The 24,722-nt window shown below is 45.0% G+C and overlaps 1 protein-coding gene across 1 annotated transcript in view; it reads left to right on the forward strand.

The window, feature by feature from the left end:
- LOC111952582 (phosphofurin acidic cluster sorting protein 1) overlaps window positions 1-24,625 on the forward strand; it is a 67,112-nt gene extending 42,487 nt beyond the window's left edge. Inside the window, exons 7-27 of the mRNA XM_023971409.3 lie at window positions 757-882; window positions 1,629-1,773; window positions 3,588-3,679; window positions 4,070-4,147; window positions 4,866-4,925; window positions 9,131-9,291; window positions 10,560-10,659; window positions 11,299-11,382; window positions 11,486-11,607; window positions 11,903-12,050; window positions 13,898-14,002; window positions 15,557-15,663; window positions 16,094-16,248; window positions 16,446-16,556; window positions 16,689-16,791; window positions 16,943-16,985; window positions 17,149-17,191; window positions 17,333-17,474; window positions 18,171-18,409; window positions 18,815-18,934; window positions 19,846-24,625. Coding sequence (XP_023827177.1) covers window positions 757-882; window positions 1,629-1,773; window positions 3,588-3,679; window positions 4,070-4,147; window positions 4,866-4,925; window positions 9,131-9,291; window positions 10,560-10,659; window positions 11,299-11,382; window positions 11,486-11,607; window positions 11,903-12,050; window positions 13,898-14,002; window positions 15,557-15,663; window positions 16,094-16,248; window positions 16,446-16,556; window positions 16,689-16,791; window positions 16,943-16,985; window positions 17,149-17,191; window positions 17,333-17,474; window positions 18,171-18,409; window positions 18,815-18,934; window positions 19,846-19,964 — 2,403 coding nt within the window. The 3' untranslated portion in view covers window positions 19,965-24,625. The remainder of the gene's footprint in view (window positions 1-756; window positions 883-1,628; window positions 1,774-3,587; window positions 3,680-4,069; window positions 4,148-4,865; window positions 4,926-9,130; window positions 9,292-10,559; window positions 10,660-11,298; window positions 11,383-11,485; window positions 11,608-11,902; window positions 12,051-13,897; window positions 14,003-15,556; window positions 15,664-16,093; window positions 16,249-16,445; window positions 16,557-16,688; window positions 16,792-16,942; window positions 16,986-17,148; window positions 17,192-17,332; window positions 17,475-18,170; window positions 18,410-18,814; window positions 18,935-19,845) is intronic.
- Window positions 24,626-24,722: the final 97 nt, after the last annotated feature.

The raw sequence follows: 24,722 nt of genomic DNA on the forward strand, positions 1-24,722 counted from the left end.
CATACTGTACAGTAGGGCTGGCCCTGCACACTACTACTGTTACACATACTGTACAGTAGGGCTGGTCCTGCACACTACTACTGTTACACATACTGAACAGTAGGGCTGGTGTAGCAACTGAGGCTCTTTACATAGGAATGGGGTCACCACTCACAACTACAGCCTGGACTTTTTCCCCCTGACCAGGTCAAATGTTCAAGTGTCCTGGACCTATTCAGTAAGGGATAAACACCGATGTTCTGTACATTGCCCTGAAGAAGGCACGGTGATGCCGAAACGTGGGTGTTAAAAAAAGAAAAGAAAAAAAAAATGACCCGATGTATTACTGGGAGGTTGTACATATGGAGTGTGTGACTCTTTTTGTTTTTCTAGCTTCCAGTTTATTCTCCGTTAGTCAGCACCTCCACACTAAATCATTTTCTCTGGGCGTGCGCCGGGCTCATGTTTTTTTTACTGTACGTTAACAGTGCCTCGGCTCTTGGCGGAGTTCATTTTTTCCCCCTAGGCGTTATATTATTATCTGTCCCGGAGACATCCGACTGTCCCGTTTTATCTGAATCAGAAACGAGTAGTCAGCAACACTGTGGTATAGTAACACAAACACACGAAAACAGTCGCATTTATCGAGGTCAGTTGTTTCTGTACACGGGGTTATTACAAACTGCAGAACTGGGGGAGATTTGATATCTCCTGTAATTATACAGTCTGACGATGGGATGGTCATGGTTCTCTCTGTGTGTGTGTGTACCCTCACAGTACCCCCACTTCCTGAAGAGAGACGCCAACAAGCTTCAGATCATGCTGCAGCGTCGCAAACGCTATAAGAACCGAACCATCCTGGGCTACAAGACCCTGGCTCTGGGTCACATCAACATGGCTGAGGTACGGCACCCACCTCCATTTTTTAAAAACCTTTTTATTCAACCTTAACCTCTATTCGACATTTTTAATCAATTCCTATTTCATCTCGAATCATCCTTGATTTAACGTATGTTTGATCAATTTTCACCACGCCTTTACAAGTTGTACAGAAAGGAAAATAGGTTCCTGGCCTGAGGGCCATTCTGGCTCAGACAAGGCTACTTGCTTCACGTAGATCTATCTTTACAGTAGCTAACAGTTGGTTTTTAAAGTCTATTTTTGCCTTTTAGCTAACCTCTATTCAACCTTCATTCAACCAGCGACACCTATTATCAAGCCATTGGTAAACCTCGGTGTAACCACCGCATTCTGTCACAACACTCCGTGTCATTCTGACACGCTCTAACCCAAAGCTCTGGCAGTGTTTTTGAAGTTTCATAAAAGAACTGCGCTGTAGCTGCTGCATTGTGTGTGTGACTGCTGTGTAATAGGATGTGTAGACTTCATTAACACAGCCAGAGTGTGACCAGACTGCAGAGAGAAGGGGGGGGGGGAGAGCTGATGCTGTTCTGAACACCAGCCTTTGTACAGAATATGTGGTAATCCCTTTCTGTTTCCCTCTGTGTTCTATTTTCTCTGTCCCTCTCTCTCTGTGTGTGTGTGTGTGTGTGTGTGTGTGTGTGTGTGTGTGTGCTCTCTTCTATCCCTTTGTCTTCACTCTCATCTTTCCCCCTGTTTCCACCCCCCCTCCCATATCCCATGTCCAGGTGATGCAGCATCCCAGTGAGGGGGCCCAGGTGTTGGGGCTCCACAGCCAGTTGAAGGAGGCCTCCGTGCTCGTGGCGGAGGTCAGGGTCTACTCCCTCTCCAGCCAGCCCATTGACCACGAGGGACCCAAGGCCAAGATGTCTGGTAAGGGATCTATGAGTCCCTGTGTTTTGCTCTCCCTCTCCCTCTCTCTGCTCTCTCTCTCTTGCTCTCTCTCTCTGCTCTCTCTGCTCTCTGCTTCTCTCTCTGCTCTCTCTCTTGCTCTCCTCTTCTCTCTCTTCTCTCTCTCTCTGGTTCTCTCTCTCTCTGTTCTCCTCCTCTCTCTGTTCTCTTCTCTTCTCTGTTCTCTCTTCTTCTCTTCTGTTCTGCTCTCTCTCTCTGTGTTTCTTCTCTCTGTTTTCTCTCTCTCTGTTGTTCTCTCTCTGTTCGCTTCTCTCTGTTCGCTCCTCCTTCGTCTCGTTCCGTTCTCTCTCTCTGTTCGCTCTCTATCTGTTCGCTCTCTCCTGTTTCGCTCTCCTCTCTGGTTCGCTCTTCTTGTCTCTCGTCTCTGCTGTCTCTCTGCTCTCTCTCTGCTCTCTCTCTGCTCTCTCTCTTCTTCCTGTTCTCTGCGTCTCCTCTCTCTCTCGCTCTCTCTCTCTCTCTGCTCTCTCTCTCTCTTTCTCTCTCTCTCTCTGTCTCTCTTCTCTTCTCTGTTCTCTCTCTCTCTCTTCTTCTTGCTCTCTCGTCTCTGCTCTCTCTCTCTGCTCTCCTGTTCTCTCTCTCTGCTCTCTCTCTCTCTTCTGTTTCTCTGCTTTGTCTCTCTCCTCTCTCTGTGTTCTCTCTCTGCTCATCTCTCTCTCTCTGTTATTACCTTTCTTCCTCTGTTCTCTCTCTCTGCTCTCTCTCGCTCTCTCTCTGCTCTCGGCTCTCTCTCTGCTGCTTTCGCTCTCTCTCTTCTGCTCTTCTCATCTGCTCTCTTCTGCTCTTCTTCTCTCCTCTTGCTCTCTCTCTGCTCTCTCTCTCTCTCTCTGCTCTCTCTCTGCTCTCTCTTCTCTCTCTCTGCTCTCCTCTTCTTCTGCTCTCTCTCTCTCTGCTGCTCTCTCTCTCTCCTTCTACTCTCTCCTTCTTCGTCTCGTCTCTCTGCTTCTCTCTGCTCTCCTCTGCGCCTCTTCATCTTGCCTTCTCTCTCTCTCTGCGTTCTCTCTCTCTCTGCCTCTCTTCTCTCCTCTCTCTCCTCTCTCATCTCTCCCTCGCTCCGTCTCTCTGCCGCTCCTGCTCAATCTCTCTGTCTTCTCTTTCTCGTCTCCTGCTTCTCTCTCTGTTCTCCTTCTCTCTTCTGTTCTCTCTCCTTCTCGTCTCCTTGCGTTCTCCTCTCTTTCTCGCTCTTCTCTCTGCTCGCTCTCTGCTTCTCGTGCTCTCTTGCTCTCTCTCTCTGCCTCTCTCTCTCTCTCTCTGTCTCTCATTCTTGCTCGTCTCTCTCTCTGTGTTCTTCTGCATCGCTCTCTCTCTTCTCGTGTTTCCTTCTCTCTGCCTTTGCTCTCTCTTCTCATTGCTATCTGCGCTTCCTCATCGTGGCTCTCGTCTCCTCTCTCTCTGTCCTCTCTGCCCTCTCTCTCTCCTCCTGCTGCTCCCTCTCTCTCTTTCTCCGCTCTTCCTCTCTGCCTCGCTGCCTCTCTCTTTCTCTCTCTCGTATCTTCTCTCTGCCTCTCTCTGCTCATTCTCTCCGTTCGCTCTTCACTCTATCCGCTCCTCTGCTCCTCCTGCCTTGACTCTTCTTCTCTCTCTTGCCTCCTCGTCTCTCTCTCTCTCTGCGTCCATCGCTCTTCTCTCTCCTGTCCATCGCTCTCTTTCTCTCGCTCCATGCGCGTCTCTCTCTTTCTGCTCCATCGCTCTACTCCCTCTTAGACTTTTCCTCCTCCCTTCCTAACCATTAATGCTTCCTCTCTCTCCTTCCCTCTCTCCTTCCCGTCTCTCTCCAGATCGTTCTCCAGACATTGATAACTATTCTGAGGAAGAGGAGGAGAGCTTCTCATCAGAACAGGAGGGCAGTGACGACCCGATCCACGGCCAGGTGTGTGTGTGTGTGTGTGCGCGTCTTTTGTCCTGTCTTGTTTGTGAAGCAGAGATACCTGGAGCCCAGGGGATGTGAAGAGGAAGGAGAGAGGTGATAGAGTGAGAAACAGACGAGAGAAAGCAGCAAACAGACAGAATGAAAAGATAAGGAGGGGGGGGGGCATGGCTCAGGGAGGACAGATGAATAGAGTGATTGGAGGTATGGAAGGGGCGAGGAGTGAAGGAGAGGACTAGTGAAAGGATGGAGGGAAGGAGGTCACGGTTGGTAGGGTATAAATAACCTGCTGTGAGTGTGTGTCTCATGCTCTGAATAACTCTCCAATTATCCCCCTCCCCCCTCTCTCTGTGTCATCCCTCGTTCTCCCCTCCACCTCTCTCTCTCTGTCAGTATCTGTATGATGAAGAGGATGAGGTGAGGAAGAAGAAGCCCAGACGGAAGCTCACCTCCAATGCTTCCATCACTAGAGTGAGAAACCCTTCTAACCCTCTCTCCCTCTTTCGCTCCATTCTCCTGCTCTCAAACCTCCTCTCTACACCTCCCTCTATCCCCCTCTTTTTCCACCCATCCCTCTCTCCACCCCTCTCTTCAGTCAACCTCTCCCTCTGTTGTTCTCCCTCCTCTGTCCTTAATTCTGCTATCACTCTGTTCCTCCCGTTCTTCTTCAATGTGTGTAATTACATTTCCCAGGAGGTAAACATACAATTCTGAAAATATATCCACACACACACACACACACACACACACACACACACACACACACACACACACACACACACACATGCGTGCAGAATGAGGCCATGGCTGTACTAGTCACTATATGATAGAATACACTGTAAAACACCTGAGCATCATTTTTTCTTGGACTGCAGCAGCATCTTAAATGATCTGTTCTCTGGTCAGTTGATATTCATATTCATTCAAGTCTTTGTAGATGGGTCATATTCAAAAGGCACCGGATGGAAGAAAACGGACTGACACGGGGGAGGGGACCACCGAATCTCGTTCTATAAGAAATGCTTGTTTTCATTTTCTTTTGAAAAAAAAACTTTTTGCTACGGTCTTGCGCTAATGAATTCGACCCAGGTCTATAGAGACAAGTGCTGCTGCTTGACAGTTGTCCACGAACTCAATGTTTCCTAGAACACTTAACCCCGAGGGAAAATAATAGTTGTCTCTCTTACAGCAACCAAACATCAAGCAGAAGTTTGTGGCCCTGCTGAAAAGGTTCAAGGTTTCTGATGAGGTAGGCATCTCTCTATTGCTCCTTCTCTGTCTTTCTCTCCCTCAATTCAATTTCAATTTCAGGGGCTGGGAAACATATGTTTACATTGCCAAAAGCAAGTGAGATGGATAATAAACCCAAGGGAAATAAACAATCAAAAATGTACAGTCAACATTACACTCACAAAAGTTCCAAAAGAATAAAGACCTTTCAAATGTCATATTATGTCTATATACAGTGTTTTAACGATGGGGAAATAGTTGAAGTACAAAAGGGAAAATAAATATGGGTTGTTCTTCACTGGTTGGCCTTTTCTTGTAGCAACAGGTCACAAATCTTGCTGCTGTGATGGCACACTGGTATTTCACCCAATAAAAATGGGAGTTTATCAAAATTGGGTTTGTTTTCAAATTCTTTGTGGGTCTGTGTAATCTGAGGGAAACGTGTCTCTAATAGGGTCATACATTTGGCAGGAGGTTAGAAAGTGCTGCTCAGTTTCCACCTCATGTTGTGGGCAGTGTGCACGTAGCCTGTCTTTTCTTGAGAGCCAGGTCGGTCTACAGCAGAATTTCTCAATAGCGAGGCTATGCTCACTGAGTTTGTACATAGACAAAGCTTTCCTGTGTACTGTGCCACTGTGTACTCTCTGGACAAATAGCATTCTAGCCCTACTGTAATTCTTTCCAATTTGTCAAATAATTCTCTATTATTTCATGATTTGGTTGCTGCTAATTGTGTTGCTGTCCTGGGGCTCTGTGGGGTCTGTTTGTGAACAGAGCCCCAGGACCAGCTTGCTTAGGGGACTCATCTCCAGGTTCATCTCATTGTAGGTGATGGCTTTGTTATGAAAGGTTTGGGAATCACTTCCTTTTAGGTGGTTGTAGAATTTAACGGCTCTTTTCTGTATTTTGATAATTAGCGAATATCGGCCTAATTCTGCTCTGCATGTATTTTGTGTTTTTTTTCGTTGTACACAGAGGATATTTTTGAAGAGTTCTACATGCAGAGTCTCAATTTGGTGTTTCCCGTTTTGTCAATTCTTGGTTAGTGAGCGGACTCCAGACTTCACAACCATAAGGAGCAATAGGTTCTATAACTGATTCAGGTATTTTTTGCCAGATCCTAATTGGTATGTCAAATTTTATGTTTTTTTTGATGGCATAGAAGTTAGGGTTAGACCCTTCTTGCCTTGTCTCTCAGATCGTTTACGGCTTTGTGGAAGTTACCTGTGGTGCTGATGTTTAGGTCGAGGTATGTATCGTTTTTTGTGTGCTCAAGTGTCTAGATGGAATTTGTATTTGTGGTTCAGGCAACTGGACCTTTTTTGGAACACCATTATTTTTGTCTGGGCCCTGAGATTTACTGTCAGGGCCCAGGTCTGACAGAATCTGTGCAGAAGATCTAGGTGCTGCTGTAGGCACTCCTTGGTTGAGGACAGAAGCACCAGATCATCAGCAAACAGTAGACATTTGATTTCAGATTCTAGTAGGGTGAGGCCGAGGGCTGCAGACTGTTCTAGTGCCCTTGCCAATTCGTTGATATATATGGTGAAGAGGGTGGGGCTTAAGCTGCATCCCTGTCTCACCCCACGGCCCAGAGGAAAGAAATGTGTGTGTTTTTTGCCAATTTTAACAGCACACTTGTTGTTTGTGTACATGGATTTTATCATGTTGGATGTTTTTCCCCCAATACTACTTTCCGTCAATTTGAATAGCAGACCCTCATGCCAAATTGAGTCAAAAGCTTTTTTGAAATCATCAAAGAATGAGAAGACTTTGCAATTGTTTTGGTTGATTTGTTTGTCAATTAGGGTGTGCAGGGTGAATACGTGGTCTGTCGTCCGGTAATTTGGTAAAAAGCCAATTTGACATTTGTACATTTCCTTAGTAAAAACAATGTAATGAGCGCGTCTGCTGTTAATGATAATGCAGAGGATTTTCCCAAGGTTGCTGTTGCCCACGGTAGATATTGTGGTCAAATTTGTCTCCACTTTTGTGGATTGGAGTAATCAGTCCTTGGTTCCAAATATTGGGGAAGATGGCAGAGCTGAAGAGGATTTTTAAGAATAGCCAATTGGAATTTGTGGTTTGTATATTATCATTTAATTTAGGATACCTTCAACAACACATGCCTTTTTGGGTTGGAGGGTTTTTGTCCTCTAGTTCATTCAATATAATTGGATAATCCAGTGGGTTCTGGTAGTCTTTTTAATAGTTGATTCTAAGATTTGTATTTGATCATGAATAATTTTTTGCTGTTCTTTGGTATCGGGCCAAAAAGACTGGAGTATTGGTTTATCCATACATCTACGTTTTGGATAGATAACTCTGTGTGTGTGTTCCAATTTTCCCAGAAGTATACTGTATACTGTTTAGGTTTTCTACTGCCAAGTTTACACCTTCACTATTACAGTGAAGGTTTTGTCCAGGAAGTTGTCTAAAAGGGATCAAATTTGTTGTTGCCTAATTGTTTTTTGGTAGGTTTCCACACTACTTTCCTTCCATCTATAGCATTTCTTAATATTATTCAGTTCCTTTGGCTTTGATGCCTCATGACTGAGTATTGCTATGTTCAAGTAGACTGTGATTTTGCTGTGATCTGATAGGGGTGTCAGTGGGCTGACTGTGAACGCTCTGAGAGACTCTGGGTTGAGGTCAGTGATAAAGTAGGCTACAGTACTACTGCCAAGAGATGAGCTATAGGTGTACCTACCGTAGGAGTCCCCTCGAAGCCTTCCATTGACTATGTACATACCCAGCGTGCAGGAGTTGTCCTGTTTTCGTTGGTTATGTTGTCGTAGTTGTGCCTAGGGTGGTATATGGGGGAGGGAATGCTGTCACCTCCAGGTATGTTCCCCTGTGTACTGACGGTGTCAGGTTCTTTTCTTGTCTAGTTCTGGCATTTTGGTTGCCACAGACTAGTATTTTATTTTATTTAACCTTTATTTAACTAGGGAAGTCAGTTAAGAACACATTGTTATTTACAATGACGGCCTACCTTGGCCAAAACCTAACCCGGACGACGCCGGGCCAATTGTGCGCCGGCTTATGGGAATTCCACTGACGACCAGTTGTGATACAGCCTGGAATCAAAGCAGGGTCTGTAGTGACGCCTCTAGCAATGAGATGCAGTGCCTTAGACCGCTGTGCCACTCTGGAGCCCCTGTCCTTGGGCCTGGAAATTGTGGATCTCCGCCTCTAGGATGGAGAAGCTGTCATCGTTAAGGTATGGTAGCACACAGGAGGACGTTTTTCTCTGAAATACTTTCCTCTTGAATTTCTAGCCTAATGTAAAATGTTCCTGTTTTGATTCATTTAGTGAAGTCTGCTCTACCAAATTAGCATACCTCCTAATTCCCTTCGCTGTTTCACACCTGGTAGTTTGGTGGATGGGACTGCCAGCTCTCTGTAACCTAGAGGGCAACCATTGGGTCCATCTCCTCTATACCATGTTTCTTGTAGGATGACAATGTCTGTGTTTCTGATTTCTTTAGTGAAGTCCAGGTTCCTGCTCTTTAGGCCAAAGGCAAATTTCCTCAGGCCTTGGATATTCAAGGATGAGATAGTGAAGCCTTTGTGTTCCATAAAGTGTCCGATGTTAGTTGTGTGGTTTGGCCTCAGACCAGTAAGTGTGAGCAGAGCCTGCTGATCATCTGGTACATGCCATTGGCTTGAGCGAGTGTAAGAGTGGGGGTTGGGCCTGTTCGCCACCTCACGGCCTGGGCGTATGTGTGACTTTCATGTTGAGGCCCTCTTTGCGGGTGTGGGGGGCATGGGGTGGGCAGGAGGGGCATAGGTCGGATCTGAGGGGGACCATATGGGGTGTGGGCATGGTGTGTGTGTGTCTCTCTGATCGACTGAGATACAAAAACGTTCTTCACTCAAACTCCGACTTTTTACTTTCTCTGTCTTACACCTACACCTTCCCCCTCTCTGTTTCACGTCTCCGAACACCCGGTTTTGTGCAAGTTGCAGACATTAGAATTGCAATTGAAGGTGTTGCTCTACCCAATGTGACGGGTGTTGCTCTACGCACAAGTATGTGTGAGAGAGAGACAAAGAGATAGATGTGGTAATACAACTGGAGATCTTTTTTTCTTCTTTTTTTTCCCTTTTTCCTTTTCCATGTCTGTGCGTTATAAGACTATGCCTCTGTCTGTGATGTTGGTATGAGTGAGCTATGCTTCTGTACCTGTGTAATATGTTGATCTGTCTGTGTGTGTGTAGGTGGGTTTTGGTCTGGAGCACGTCTCTAGTGAACAGATCCAGGAAGTGGAGGAGGATTTAGATGAGCTCTATGACAGCCTGGAGATGTACAACCCCTCTGACAGTGGACCTGAGATGGAAGAGACGGACAGCATCCTCAGCACACCCAAACCTAAACTGAGGTAGCTGTTATGGTGACACACGTGTGTGTATATACACACACGCACAACCAGAACCCACAGCACACCTAAGCCTTACGTACACACTCTCTTGACGTACAGTGCATTCGGTAAGTATTCAGACCCCTTGACTTTTTCCACATTTTGTTAGACTTATTCTAAAATGGATTAAAAAAAACATCCTCAGTGACTTTAAATATATATATATATATTTTTTTTTACCCATCAATTTTGCGGTATCCAATTGGTAGTTAGTCTTGTCTCATTGCTGCAACTCGGGAGAGGTGAAGGTCGAGAGCCATGCGTCCTCCGAAACACGACCCAACCAAGCCGCACTGCTTCCCGCTTAACCCGGATGCCAGCCACACCAATGTGTCTGAGGAAACACCGTACACCTGGCGACCGTGTCAGCGTGCATGCGCCCGGCCCGCCACAGGAGTCGCTAGAGTGCGATGGGACAAGAACATCCCTGCCGGCCAAACCCTCCCCTAACCCGGACGACGCTGGGCCAATTGTGTGCCACCCCATTGGTCTCCCGGTCGCGGCCAACTTCGACAGAGCCTGGACTCGAAACAGGATCTCTAGTGGCACAGCATGCAACTGCGATGCAGTGCCTTAGACCACTGTGCCACTCGGGAGGCCCTCCCAATCCTCCGCAATCTACACACAATACCCCATAATGACAAAGCAAAAACATTTTTTTGCAGATGTATTCAACATTTTTAAACAGAAATACCTTATTTACATAAGTATTCAGACCCTTTGCTACGAGACTCAAAATTGAGCTCAGGTGCATCCTATTTCCATTGATCATCCTTGAGCTGTTTCTACAACTTGATTGGAGTCCACCTGTGGTAAATTCCATTGATTGGACAGGATTTGGAAAGGCACACACCTGTCTACATAAGGTCCCACAGTTGACAGTGCATGTCAGAGCAAAAACCAAGCCATGAGGTCGAAGGAATTGTCCGTAGAGCTCCGAGACAGGATCGTGTCGAGGCACAGATCTGGTAAGGGTACCAAAACATGTCTGCAGGATTGAATACTTTCTGAATGCACTGAATATACACAAAGTGGATTTTTTATTTCACGATGTTATGAACATCGCTAGCAGCAACAGAATAAAATGTTTAACACATACTCATCTCTTTTCTGCTGTATCTTCTTTCTAATGATGAACATTATTTCTCAACTCCAAATACTGATCATCACTAGGAACACACCATTCCATGTATGTTACAGTCGGTGCTAACTTGTGTGTGTCCATCCAGGCCGTTCTTTGAGGGAATGTCCCAGTCCAGCTCTCAGACGGAAATCACCAGCCTGAACAGCAGAGGAGGGAGCCTGGGACGAGACGCCTGCTTCAGCCCTGTGAGTAATGGAGGGAGAGAGGGAGGGCGGGAGTAGAGAGAGGGGACTGAGCGAAGGAAGGGGAGAGGGAGATAAATAATGCATTAAAGGATGGAGGGGGGGGGGTGTACATACACCTGGTTAGCAGATGTTATTGCGAGAAATGCTTGTGCTTCTAGTCCCGACAGTGCAGCAATATCAACAAGTAATCTAACAATTCCACAACTACCTAATACACACACATCTAGGTAAAGGGATGGAATAGGAATATACACATACAAATATATGGATTAGCAATGACCGAGCGGCATTGGGAAGATGCAACAGATGGTGTAAAATACAATATATACAAATGGGATGAGTAATGCAAGATAAGTAAACATCATTATTAAAGTGGCATTAGTAAAGTGACTCGTGATCCGTTTGTTAAAGTGGCCGACGATTTCAAGTCGGTATGTAGGCAGACGCCTCTCTGTGTTAGAGATGGCTGTTTTAACAGTCTGATGGCCTTGAGATGGAAACCCTTTTTCGGTCTCTCGGTCCCGGAGGAATCTTGTGAGCAGGGGCTTAAGCAGAACGGAGACAACCGGGAGGAATGTTCGAGAGAGAAAAAAAGAGGTGAGATGTGTGGTGGTGACTGTGTTTCCCGCGTGTCTCCAGCAGGGGGAGCAGCGGCCTGTGGAGATGAAACACTCACGCAGTCGCAACCTGGAGGCGGAGACCCTCTCTGAGACGGACACGCTGGTGAGACGCTCGAACGGGCTCTGTGTGCTGTGTAAAGAGGTAGCGATCCGTTTTGAGCTCAAGCTAATCTGTGTGTGTGTGTGTGTGTGTGTTCTGTGTGCAGGAGTTGACGGATCAGGAGATGTTTCCGGAGGGCCCCTGTATTACGGTGTCGGGGGCTGAGAAACCCCGTACACCCCTGAAGAGCAGCAAGAGTGGAGGAGGACAGACCATGCCCTCCCCCAGGTAACTAACACACACACACACACACACACACACACACACACACACACACACACACACACAGACTCTTGCCATAGTGACTCCAACAAAATGACACATGCCTGATACCAAACCAACCTCCCAGGTGCCTTTGCAGATGTGCATATTTTCCTCTGAAAGGTAGAATTGTTCCAATCCTTCAACCCTAGAGGAAAGGGTTTGGGGTCAGTTTGGCGTTTTAACACAAACACGTAATACCCTCCACACTGGTTGCACTGGGGATTGGTCTCTTTAAAAGGTGTGTGTGTGTGTTTCACAGGCTGGACGGCAGGGGTCCCACCCCCAAACAGAAGAGACAGAGCAGTACTCCTATGAAAGAGAGACAGCTGTCTAAACCAATCAGTGAAGGGGGGAGGACCAACAGCTCCGACAGCGAGAGATCCCCTGAACTGGGACACAGCTCACAGGTTTTGTACACAGACACACACACACACACACACACACACACACACACACACACACACACACACATTCTTAAAACTACTGTGAGCGCCAAAAGTATTGGGACAGTGATACATTTTGTTGTTGTTTTGGCTCTATACTCCAGCACTTTGGATGATTTTGAAATTATACAATGACTATGAGGTTACAGTACAGACTGACAGCTTTAATTTGAGGGTATTTTCATCCATGGTGAACCGTTTAGAAATTACCGCACTTTTTGTACATAGTCCCCCATTTTTTGGGGACAAATTCACTTATGTGTATTAAAGGAGTAAAAAGTTTAGTATTTGTTCCCATATTCATAGCACGCAATGACTACATCAAGCTTGTGACTCTACAAATTTGTTTGATGCATTTGCAGTTTGTTTTGGTTGTGTTTCAGATTATTTTGTGCCCAATAGAAATGAATGGTAAATAATGTATTGTATCATTTTCCAGTCACTTTTATTGTAAATAAGAATAGAATATGTTTCTAAACACTTCTACGTTCATGTGGATACTACCATGATTACGAATAGTCCTGAATGAGTCGTGAATAATGACGAGTGAGATAGTTACAGAGGCATAATTATCATAACCCCAAGACACGCTAACCGTTACACACACACACACACACACACACACACACACACTATTTCTTATAGCAGGGGGTCCTATAGTTCCAGTTGTCACATGTCATCCATCCATGGATGGGAGACCAGATGCTGCTGGAAGTGGTGTTGGAGGGCCAGTAGGAAGCACCCCTTCCTCTGGTCAACAAAAATAAATATAAATATCCCTGTGTAGGGTGCCGTCTTTTGGATGGGACGTTAAACGGGTGTCCTGACTCTCTGTGGTCACTAAAGATCCCATGACACTTATCGTAAGAGTAAGGGGTGTTAACCCCGGTATCCTGGTTAAATTCCCAAGCTGTCCCTCATACCATCATGACCACCATATCATCCCAGGTTTACAATTGGCTTATTCATCCCCCCTGCTCTCCCGTGTAACTATTCCCCAGGTCGTTGCTGTAAATGAGAATGTGTTCTCAGTCAACTTACCTGGTAAAAAAGCAAAAGATATTGTCTCCCTCCATCTTGATCTCTCCGTTCCTCTCCTCCCCCTACTCCCTTCTTCTCGTCTAAATAAAGAACATGAATGTACCCATGATGAAGAGACTAAGAATGAATGATGTATGTGTTGTTGAGTCATCTAAAAAGAAACTGCTCCACTTTGTGTGTGTGTGTGTGTGTGTGTGTGTGTGTGTGTGTGTGTGTGTGTGTGTGTGTGTGTGTGTNTGCACATTATATAAAAAACACTGCACATTATGTAAAAAACACTGCACATTATGTAAAAAACACTGCACATTATGTAAAAAACACTGCACATTATACGCCAAGAAACAAAGCTCGTCTCTCTCCCTCTTCCTCTCACTCTTGATCTCTTCTTCTTGTCTGAATAAAGCACATAAATGTACCCATGACGACGTGAAGAAATGATGTATGTTTTTATGAGTCATCTAATAAGAAACTGTTCCACTTCATGTTTGTGTGTGGGTGCGTGCTGTGCGTGTGGGTGCGTGATGTGTGTGTGGGTGATGTGCGTGTGGATGCGTGCTGTGTGTTTGTGTACGTGCTGTGTGTGTGGGTGCGTGCTGTGTGTTTGTGTGCGTGCTGTGTGTGTGGGTGCGTGCGTGCTGTGTGTGTGCTGTGTGTTTGCGTGTGTGCTGTGGGTGTGTGCTGTGTGTGCTGTGTGTGTGGGTGCGTGCTGCGTGTTTGTGTGCATGCTGTGTGTTTGCGTGTGTGCTGTGGGTGTGGGTGTGTGGGTGTAGGTCCTGAGGAAGGCGGTGTATGACCAGCTGAACCAGATCCTTCTGTCTGACGCGGCTCTGCCTGAGAGTCTCATCCTGGTCAATGGCACCGACTGGCAGGGCCAGGTAACAACCGTGTGTGTGCTAGCGGTGTTAATAACCCATCCGTAACAGCCTGACTATATGTGAAAAGTCCGAGGCCAGCGTCCGAGCCTAACCAGCTAATATAGAAAATGCGCCGTAGGCTATAGTCCGAGACGACGGAACAGTGGAGGCTGCTGAGGGGAGGACGGCTCATAATAATGGCTGGAACGGAGCGAATGGAATGGCATCGAACGCATTGGAAAAACCATGTGTTTGATGTAATTTGATGCTCTTCCGCTCCAGCCATTCACACAAGCCCGTCCTCCACTATTAACCTCCTGTGTGGCGGAGGGATTTTTCGAGCAGATTCTTTCTTGTCGTTTCTGACATTTTGGTAGGCCTTTTTTTATTTATTTTTTCGTCAACTTGTCTATAGTTAGAAAACATGCAGCTTCTCTTCTGTCATGATATGTTGCCCGTGAAGACTAAATAAACCTTTCGATGACCAGAATAGTGTCATAAATCGATAGAATTTAATGCTTCAATCTACCGCAGTTGACATCGGTTAAAGCTTTCTCTGTGACCTCTCGCGAGCAAGGACGTTTAGGGACCGGGGAGAAAATGCAGTAACTCAAAACTGGAAAGATTTTCCGTGCAGTTTGACCGGTTGTATGGAAATAGAAAACTGTGAAAACGAACCAACATGTTTCTGATAAGATTTCAGTTCGGGCTTGGATGCATATTTTATGTGGTTGAAATACTATCAGCGTTTATGATGCTGGTTAAGATAACGCCTCTACATACGGTATCTAACTGCGCATTCGCATTGTCTCAATATGCTGAAAGAAAGGATTCGTATTTCTCCACTCCTGTTCCTCAGTCAAAATTTAGACTACATTCTGTGTATAATTTTACTGCAAGAAATGCTTAAGTCTGCGGGAGTTAATATTAAGGCTCTGTGAGAGGACCTACAGTCAGTGTCCTGATTTCGGTTTGCATCTAACCCATCTGAACAGTGGGCTGCAGTTCCCTTGACGTGCCCATAGGCCTATCTAAAGTCCCCGTCTTGTGACTGTCAAATTTGTATAGCGCCTCACGATCGTCACACATAACGTCACATTGCTGTCATCCTCTTTTACCACTTCACCAACTCTTTCCCAAACATGACTTTGCCTGCCCTCCCTTCTCTTTATTTTCAACTCTCCATTTTCGCAGCTTTTCTCTTATTGAATTCAACGTCGACATTGTCCTTTTTCCCTCTGTGGATCGACGGGAACTTTTATTTGCCCGTTCCCAAAAGCATTTGGCGATTGCCGTGTAGGCTATTTGGTGGGTACAGTTAGGCCCTTAGTCACTAATACCAGATAACCTAAAATAATGATAGAAAAACAAATGTAGCCTATAGATATAAATTGCACAAGAATTATGGCTTTTTTAAAATGGTATTCTTTTCTCTTTATTCAACCCGCCCTTGACCCTAAACTCATCTCGGCGCTTCCCCGCGCATCACTGGTGTGTGCACACGTGTGTGTTGTGTCAGAACAAACCTGTATGTTGCTGCAGTTCTTTAAGTGTGTGTGTGTGTGTGTGTTCCAGTACGTGGGAGAGCAGCTGCAGGTACAGAGGCACCCGGTGGTGTGTACGTGTTCAGGAGCTGAGATCCAGGCGGTGCTGTCTGCTGTCCTCACACGCATCCAGAAGTTGTGAGTCTCACACACACGCATGGACGCACACACACAAAGTTGTGAGTCTGTCGGATCTAACACGTTTTGTATGATCTGTTAATCTGTCTGTCTCTGAAATATTTAGATCTCAGAACTCACAGTCACAGACAATATTCAGTTGATTCTCTTCGCTCATTTATTCCACTGTCGCTATCTTTGCTTTTCACTTTTTCCTATATCCTTTCTTTTATCCTCTCTCTCCACTTCTCTGCCTCCATCTCCCTCTCTTTATCTTCCTCTTTCTTTCCTGCTTCTCTCCCACTCTTCTTCTTCTTCTTCTTCTTCTCTGTTTTCCTCTCTCTCCCTCCATCCCTCTTCACTCTGTATGGGGTTCATGAAGTCCTGAGTTTTTAAGGCTGTAATACGTCAGTGATTATCTTTAACCATCTCCCCTCTCTCTCCCTCTCAGTTGTAACTGTAACTCGTCCATGCCCAGGCCAGTCAAGGTGGCAGTGGTGGGCAGTCAGAGCTACCTCAGTGCCATCCTGCAGTTCTTCGTCACCCAGCTGGCCAGCAAGACCTCTGATTGGCTCAGCCACCTGAGGTTCCTGGTGGTGCCCCTGGGTGAGACAAACAACATGGGCGCCTTCTGTCCGTATCCATGGTGACAGGCGTAGTGATGGGTTGATGATGGAAAATAGATGTTGTCAGGCTGATCACGTACACTAAAAGATAATCTCTCCGTCTTTCTTTCTCTCTCTCTCTCTCTCTCTCTCTCTCTCTCTCTCTCTCTCTCTCTCTCTCGCTCTATGGTCTTATAGGCTCTCATCCTGTTGCTAAGCACCTGGGTGCCATAGACAACCGTTACAGCTCTGCGTTCTTAGACGGGGCGTGGAGAGACATGTTCAGCCGCTCTGAACCCCCACAGACAGGTACACACACACACACACACACACACACACACACACACACACACACACACACACTGGATCTGGAAACATAAAGTTAGCACTCAGAGCCTGACCTCTAATCTTTGATCTGTGTTCCTGTCCCCGGTGCTGCAGACCTGTTGGATGTGGCCGGTAGGATCTCCCAGTACATCAGTGGAGCCACCGTCACACACCAGCTGCCCATCGCTGAGGCCATGCTTACCTGCAAACACAGGACGTGAGTGGACGTGTGTGTGCGCGCGCACACACACACACACACACAAACTGTCAGGGTGTAACACATACCTTAACCGGAGCAATAACTACAAGATGGTATTTCATTCAAAACCCATGTAACTGGTCATAACTCATTATTTGTCTCTGTTCAGGCACGATGAAGATTCCTACCAGAAGTTCATTCCTTTTATTGGGGTACGTATATAATAAACCAGGTCTCTCTGTAGACTCTTCCATAGATCTACAATTGAAAATGGACATCTAGTTTGGATAGTAACTCCTCAGCTGATTTAGGGTGTTTAGAATATGAGCTATTTGTCCTGACGTTGTAGTAACAGGATGTTGTCATGTGTTTCAGTTGGTGAAGGTTGGTCTGATTGAGCCAGACACTTCCACAACAGGTAGGTGGTTTAAAAACCAATGAAGAAGTACACTCTTACTGCTAAATTTCCATCTTCCAGACATTAATGACATTAATGACATGTGACATTAATCCAATGACATTAATCTCACCTCCATCCCTTGCCCCTGCGGTCGCCTAGGAGACACAGAAGAGGGCGTGGCAGTGAGCTTGGCTGTTCCCTCTACGTCCCCTCCCTCCCACGGCTCTCCCACCGGGCTGATCAAAGAGGCTGCCACTCCCCCCTCCTCTCCTTCTATGAGCAGTGTTCTCTCAGTACAGGGGTAAGTCTGCACCCACCCCTTAGCTTGGGGTATAGTCTTTTGTGCTGTTATTTCTTATTATAAGGCGCTGGGCAATTCCAGTAGTCAGGAGCTGCTACGTTTCCTCCTCTCTTTCTGAGTGATCATTAGTGGATCAATTAAGTGCCAGAGAGTGTCTGCATACCTTTTCATGTCTAAATCAGTCCCTGAAAGGAACGAGAGCCACGAAACGGTAGACACACTGGCCCCCCCTTGATCTGACAGAGTTGCCTACCGCTGTCTGAGTGAAAGAAAGGAAAGGGGGAAAAAGAGAGGGAGGAATATTACCAGCACACTGCTTCTCCTCAGGTCAGCCATCTCAGGTTCATTATGTCCCCTTCATGTCTGCCCTGGTGAAACTCTAGAGCAGTGATCCTCTCTGACCGTCTAAAAACAACCACAGATGCATCTGCAGCTTCTAGCGTTATAGCCCATCATTGTTTTGGGGTTTGGTGCTGTAACAGACTCTCTTGTCCTCCCTATAGCCAAACTCAGGGTCAGGGTTGATGCACCGTATGAAATGTATGCCCCTGAATCCATAACCCTCTCTGTCGCTGAATACCTCCTCCCTACACCTCACAAGCTTTTTACACTTTTAGCAAAGAATCTCCCGTAACTTTTCCTTTCCTTGTATTGTATCCTAACCCCGTCCTCGTGACCCTCCTCTTCCTGTCCCAGGAGCCCCAGTATGTCCCAAGGTGTGGACGCCATTGGGTTGCAGGTGGACTACTGGCTGGCGTCGCTGGCGGAGAAGCGCCGAGAGGGCGAGAGGCGTGACACGGGCTGTAAGAACACCCTGAAGAGTGCCTTCAGGTCCCTGCAGGTCAGCAGGCTACCAGGAGGGGGCAGCGGTGAGACACAGGCCCAGGTCAACACCATGGCCATGACTGTGGTCACCAAGGAGAAGAACAAGAAGGGTAAAGAGTTTTAGAATACCACTTTTCTATGGCACAATCAAAGTAATTCAGCGTTTAAAATATTTAAAAAACAAAAATTTTAGTGCTTAATGATCAGTGGAATAGATGGAATAGGTTGCAAGATCAAATAGCCAAGCTGACAAGGTAAAAATCTGTCGTTCCGCCCCTGAACAAGGCAGTTAACCCACTGTTCCTAGGTCGTCATTGAAAATAAGAATTTGTTCTTAACTGACTTGCCTAGTTAAATAAAAAAATTAAAATCCTTCTAGTTGGGGTGTTCTTCAGTCATTCTTCCTACAGTATGTGACTGTTATACATTTCCTGATTGTATAGTTATAGAAATCCTATTGCATTTATAATGAAGGTTGACTTTCTCTCTGTCTCTGTCTGTCTCTGTGTCTGTAGTTCCCACCATATTCCTGGGTAAGAAGCCGAAGGAGAAAGATGTCGACTCTAAGAGCCAGGTCATTGAGGGTATCAGCAGACTCATCTGTTCTGCCAAGCAGCATCAAACCATCCTGAAAGGTACAGGAACATGAGACGAGGAGGGAGGGAGGGCGGGGAAGAGAGATGACCAGTGAAATTGGAGAGAAGGCTCTGAGAAGGAGGGAGAGAGAGAGAGGTGAAATTATATTGCCTCTCTAGATGCAAAATCTTTAGAAAGAGTCGACCCATCAGTAAAGATGAGGCGGAAGAGAAGGCAGGGGAAGGGGAAATGATTTATTGGGGATGTTGGAGGAAAGAGAAAATGAAGTGTTAACGGACCTCTAAGTGTCTCTAAGACTGTCCGGAATAGCACCCTATTCCTAACACTGGGCCAATAGGGCTCTGGTCAAAAATGGTGCACTACTGTATATGGGGAATAGTGAGACACAGCCTAAAGGCGCCATCATACTAGGTTCAAACGTCTGTGCCCCTTAAAAGACCTTTGCTTGGAAAAACTAGATAAAAACTGCAATTTTACTGTTTCTCCCTCTTGAGACGCCGTATCAACATTGTAGCCCGTATGCACTTCCTCAAGGTAGTCAGAATTATTCAGAGAGCAATCAAGAAATCTGCAATTCATTTGGACATTTTTGCAGAGGGAAGTCTCTGCCTTGCAATTTTACATCTAACTAAGATGTTTGGTGCAGTATTTCTCAAGTGAGAAAATATGCATGAGAACTCGTCGTCTCTCGTTGAATGACAACACACACTTCATTGAAGAACCCTGTCCATTAGTTCCCACTCCTACTAAGAGTGGTACTGTTGACCAATCACCGACGAAAGGGGCGTAGACTTATGCTACCGAACTATAAGGAAAAATGTAATATCCGCAAATGTTCTCAAATGCGCAAACTGTTTCCACAGGGAAGCGTGCGACATCCTTAAGTGTTCCCTGTCTGAACAACAGTCATACTTAACCAGTATCTATGTGTCTCCTGTGTGTGTCTCAGTGTCCATAGACGGAGTGGAGTGGAATGACGTCAAGTTCTTCCAGCTGGCTGCACAGTGGCCCACCCATGTCAAGTATCTCCCTGTTGGACTGTTTGGTTACAACAAACCTCCCTCCTAGGGTCCACCCTTTACCCCTCGCCCCGCCCAATCCTGTCCCACCTACGCACACAGACCCCGCCTCTCGGAAACGCCGTGGCCACTAATATTTGTCAATTACGATGAAGGGTTGAGGGGCCGAATGTATTTGCTATGTTTGTCTTATTTATCTATAGCAGGGAGGGAGAGATGGGTTGGATATGGGGTGCAACGCTACTAGTCACTTTAATGAATTGAAATGGCCCTCTCTCTGTCTAGCGTGTGTGTATGAGGGGCCCACAGCACAAGATAACGGACTGCCGTTCAACTAATCCTAACGATGAGATGCACCCGCATGAATAACTCCCATTACGAGCCCTGACCCTTGACCCCTGACATCTGACCCTTTAACCCTTAACCCTGACCAGGTAGTTCTCTTATCACCTTGAACCTGCCCCGGTGTCACCAAAGGCCAACCTGCATGCTGTACACTACACCACCACGTGCCAGTTATAACAAGAGTATCATATTATGACATGTTATAACAGTAATGCCATGGTTATTATGGGGTATGGAGGGGAACTTTGGATCCAAACATACTGTACATGTGCATGAAATGGAATGAACAACAGACAACACCTACAGTAGCAATGCTTTTTCTGCTCCCTAATGACATAAATGCTTTTTTCCCTCACCAATGATGTACAGTAAGTTGACATGTTATGCATATGAAGAGCAGAACATATAAGAAAAGGCTCTAGTGTTTTTTGTAACGACATTTGAACTCTCTGTGTACAGCGAGGGCGCCGACTTACGAGCTCACTGTTGTCCCCAACTTTACTGAGAAGAGGCAATATTTCTGCTGTCTGTAAGGCTTGTCCCTTTATCAATCTGTTGTTGTTGTCAGCGTTGCTCTCTTGATGCACACTCCAATGTATAGTCCTCCTGCTTGTGGACGTACAGTATATCACCTGTGTGGGGCTGTTGCATTCTGGGATTTGTAGGCGGGGGCTCGTGCTGAGGTTAAATTGGGGGACAGGAGCTGTGACCGTCATCTTTTGCGATGCACTTCCAATAACTCCTCCCCCAGCGCTATAGTAGCTAGGTATCCTACTCCAAAGCACAATGTCGCACGCTACTAGGGACTTTTTATCCCTGTCTTTACCTGTCATGGGTTGCAAAATTCCAGCAACTTTCCCAAAATTACCAAGTTTTCCAAAAATCCTAGTTGGAAGGTTTCTGGGAATTGGGAGGGAATAAGTAGGAAGTCCGGAATCTCCCGACCTGGATTTCTGGAAAACATGCATTTTCCAGCCCTGCCTGTGATAGACAGGCAGCGTTCACTCCACTGAAATGGTTGGTGTGTTTTGTCTAGGGTGTTGTGAGGTGGCCAGTGTCCAGTGACAGGTGTGTTATTATGTAATGTGGTAAAACGAAAAACAACATTGAAATATCTATGAAACCAGTTTTATAAGTAACCCACGCGACACAGTATGATTGTTTTGTGTGTGGCCACGTGTTTGTGTCCCAGATGTGGTCAATATCGCTTTATGAGTTCTGTAGGCTGCGGTGTCAGCGGCCAGACGTTTGCCTTGTAGACTGACACAAAGATAGGTGACACCAAATGACCTTTTAAGAGCTACCAACAGCTCTGGTGCTTTTAAGAAAAACTGAAGACAAATCATTTGTATCCAAAGAATTTGACTTAAATCATTGATTTTCAATTTAGTAGCAAAGTCTATGGTCTATAATGTACCTGCAAAGTACCTTCAAATTAGTACATTTTGAATGAAATGGCAATGTGTTGTAAGCAAAACACTAGTCCTCTTGCGGTCTAAAATGAAAGCTAGCGAGTGTTGAGTAGCTTAGCCTTGTGTCACCTACAAAGTAACCTTCCCCATCTGTGCGGAGTGAAGAATTGTGACAAATATCAAGTATTACAATGCCAATGTCTTGATTTTTGCTGTTATTAATTATGATTTTTGGGCTAACTTAGAGGTAGGTTTTTCAGCTTAGGTGTAACAGTTTTAAAAGTTGTGACGTGATCACCTTGTGTAACTCAAATCTGGCCCTGTTCTCTTTTGGGGGAGCTTGTACAAAGGAAGGTTTTTGCACCAAGGGCTTCAAACTGATTGAGCGCATAAGTACACAGCTATGCATGTTCCACAAATAAGTCTGAATGATAGAATGTACGGATCTCAAACAACAAGGATGTACTTCCAAAAATCATTAGAGATATCATCTGAACTTAATTTGAATGTGCAGATAATATTCATTGTTAGTTTCTATTATCTCTTCTCAGTCTTGTCGACTGTCGACAAAAGCTTTATTGTTGAGTAAACATACATTTTGGAAGTTTTAACACCATTTTATCAGTCCAGAATAGGGTCGCAAAGGGAGGGTATATTACTGGAAACTTTCTAAGTTTGCCAGTAAACTACCACCATTTTTGTAACATTCAAGGATTTTATGTAATTTATCACATCTAGTGGTAAATCATCAAATAAGATGATTTTAAACATTTTAAAATGGGATGTCAAAGCTGTAAAACATTCCTAAATATTAATAATCAACTTAGTGAATACCATTGGTGATTAATATGAGGGTTTCAGCATGAAATATCAACCATAACATTTTTTTACACACTTATTTATTTTACTATGTCAATATGCCTTTGTTGTAAATGTGATGGCAGTTGTGAAAAAAGTCAATAGTTGGAAGAGTTGCAGAGTTAATTAAGAATAATGCCATTGTTGATTACATTTACATTTAAGTCATTTAGCAGACGCTCTTATCCAGAGCGACTTACAAATTGATTAGATGCCCTTTTAAATTATTTTGGCTATTTTCTCTTGATCAGAGGGTCTATCCACTAGAAACTAATGGACATTATGGACAGATATGACAAATTAATACTATATATGAATTTAAAAAATGTAAATTTATTCAACTTTACATTTCCAAAGTTACCAGCGATTGCTATAGATTCCGGTAACTTTTGTAAATTACTGGTAGCTTTACCCTAGTCCATAACCAGCTGTTAGTTCACTATAATTTTTTTATTTTTTATTATAGAACACAAACACACCATAATAATCTCTCTCAACTCCATAGTCAGTTGACCTTGTAACCTCTGTGAGCTTGAATACTTTGTGCAACTTCCCTGTGAGTATCAAAGAGAGATATGGCAAAAGGCAGTGGTACTCTTGAAAGCAGACCGTTTAAACCCTGCTTCTCATAGCAAGTGTCACTGCCCACCAGTCGAGGGCTAGACCCAGACCAATGCCTTCATGTGGACTTGGACTCTTAATGCATATTTTAACTGAGACTGTATCCTACTGTATGAATGTTATGTACAACATGGTGTCTCTATGGGAGGGACGTTTTTGCTTGAGGATAGTGACCTCTACCTGTAGCTACGCTACTCCCTAACCACAGATCTAGGATCAGATTACAATTACCCCCCCCCCCCCTAGTTCTAACCATAACCATCAGGGGGATTAAAAGATATCTGACCCTGTGTCAGTGGTTAGAGGAGATTTATACCATCTCTGAGCAGAACAAAGAGGTCCAATTTCTCTATGCCTTGCAGCGTGTTATTAGCATAATAAGGAGTGTAAGATATGATTCTATTTGAACTCCTGTCTCTTCATAGGGGGATCATAAGCATTCACTGAATGGGACAAAGAAATCACTGCCAAGATGTCAAATGTTACATGGATATAACACCAAGCTGAAGCGGGGGTGATGTAGATATGTGTTCAATGTTTTGTAATGTTTTTGGTGATAAAAACTTTGTTCCAAAGTAATAATTTTAATGTTGGAAACATWATTTTTCCACTATACATTCCAATGTTTACTCCTCTCTCTCCTCTCCCCCTGTTTCCAGTTCAGTCCCTTCTTTCACCTGTCGTACCATTAACGTGTTTGTTTTTCCTACCTTCTCTAGGCCTATTTGTCCTGTGTGGCTGTCTCTCAAACTTGTACCTGATATATGCGTACCTGTGTTTCTACCTGTATTGACCTGTAGTTACTGTGATGGTCTTTATGTCCACGACTAACGTATAGGGACAGCAGTTTTTGCTGACCATGTGACCCGACCAGGAACAACTCTGGGCCTTAGTTATAGAGTACAGGGCCCAGACTGTTTCCTGAAACGGGTCATATGGTCCTGAAACACTTCTGTCCTGGAGGGGAAGAACAATATGATCTATTAAYATGAATAAATCAATTTAGCGATCAATACTGTCCTTCCTCTCTGCTATCATCACAATGTGTTTCAGAACAAATGGAGTGAGAGATCGAGAACAAACCGTAAGATATCTAGAGTCTCTGCCAGGATTCCACACGCTTTGCTTCTAATAAAGCCCATTTGAAAGGATCCCTGCTTGTAACATAGCACCCTATCACAGAAGAGAATCTGTTTTTGCATAACACTGCTTGGACTACACTTATGCTTGGTAGTAGTTTGAGGGGAGGATTCTGGCACTTGAGAGTTTGGAGAGTAATTTTGCACATGCCATTGTTTCTTCAGCAGCTTTTTTTGCCTTTTGTCTATAAACAGTAATAATGCTTGTACATATCACAACAGTACTTCTGTATTGTATCTTAGGCCTTGTTTTTTTTTATTTGAAATGTTTTGTAGTACTTTTTCATGATTATGTTGTCAATTAAACTGATGTGGGATGGGAAAGTGGAACTGTCGATTTGTTTTTCTTTATTTTGTAAATTCTCCTGAGTTGTGTGTGTGTGTGTGCTCTGGTGCTTTTTCAGTTATTAATTTGAATGGAATCTAGGAATT

The sequence above is a fragment of the Salvelinus sp. IW2-2015 genome, linkage group LG3 (genome assembly GCF_002910315.2).
Source record: "Salvelinus sp. IW2-2015 linkage group LG3, ASM291031v2, whole genome shotgun sequence".
NCBI lineage: Eukaryota > Metazoa > Chordata > Actinopteri > Salmoniformes > Salmonidae > Salvelinus > Salvelinus sp. IW2-2015.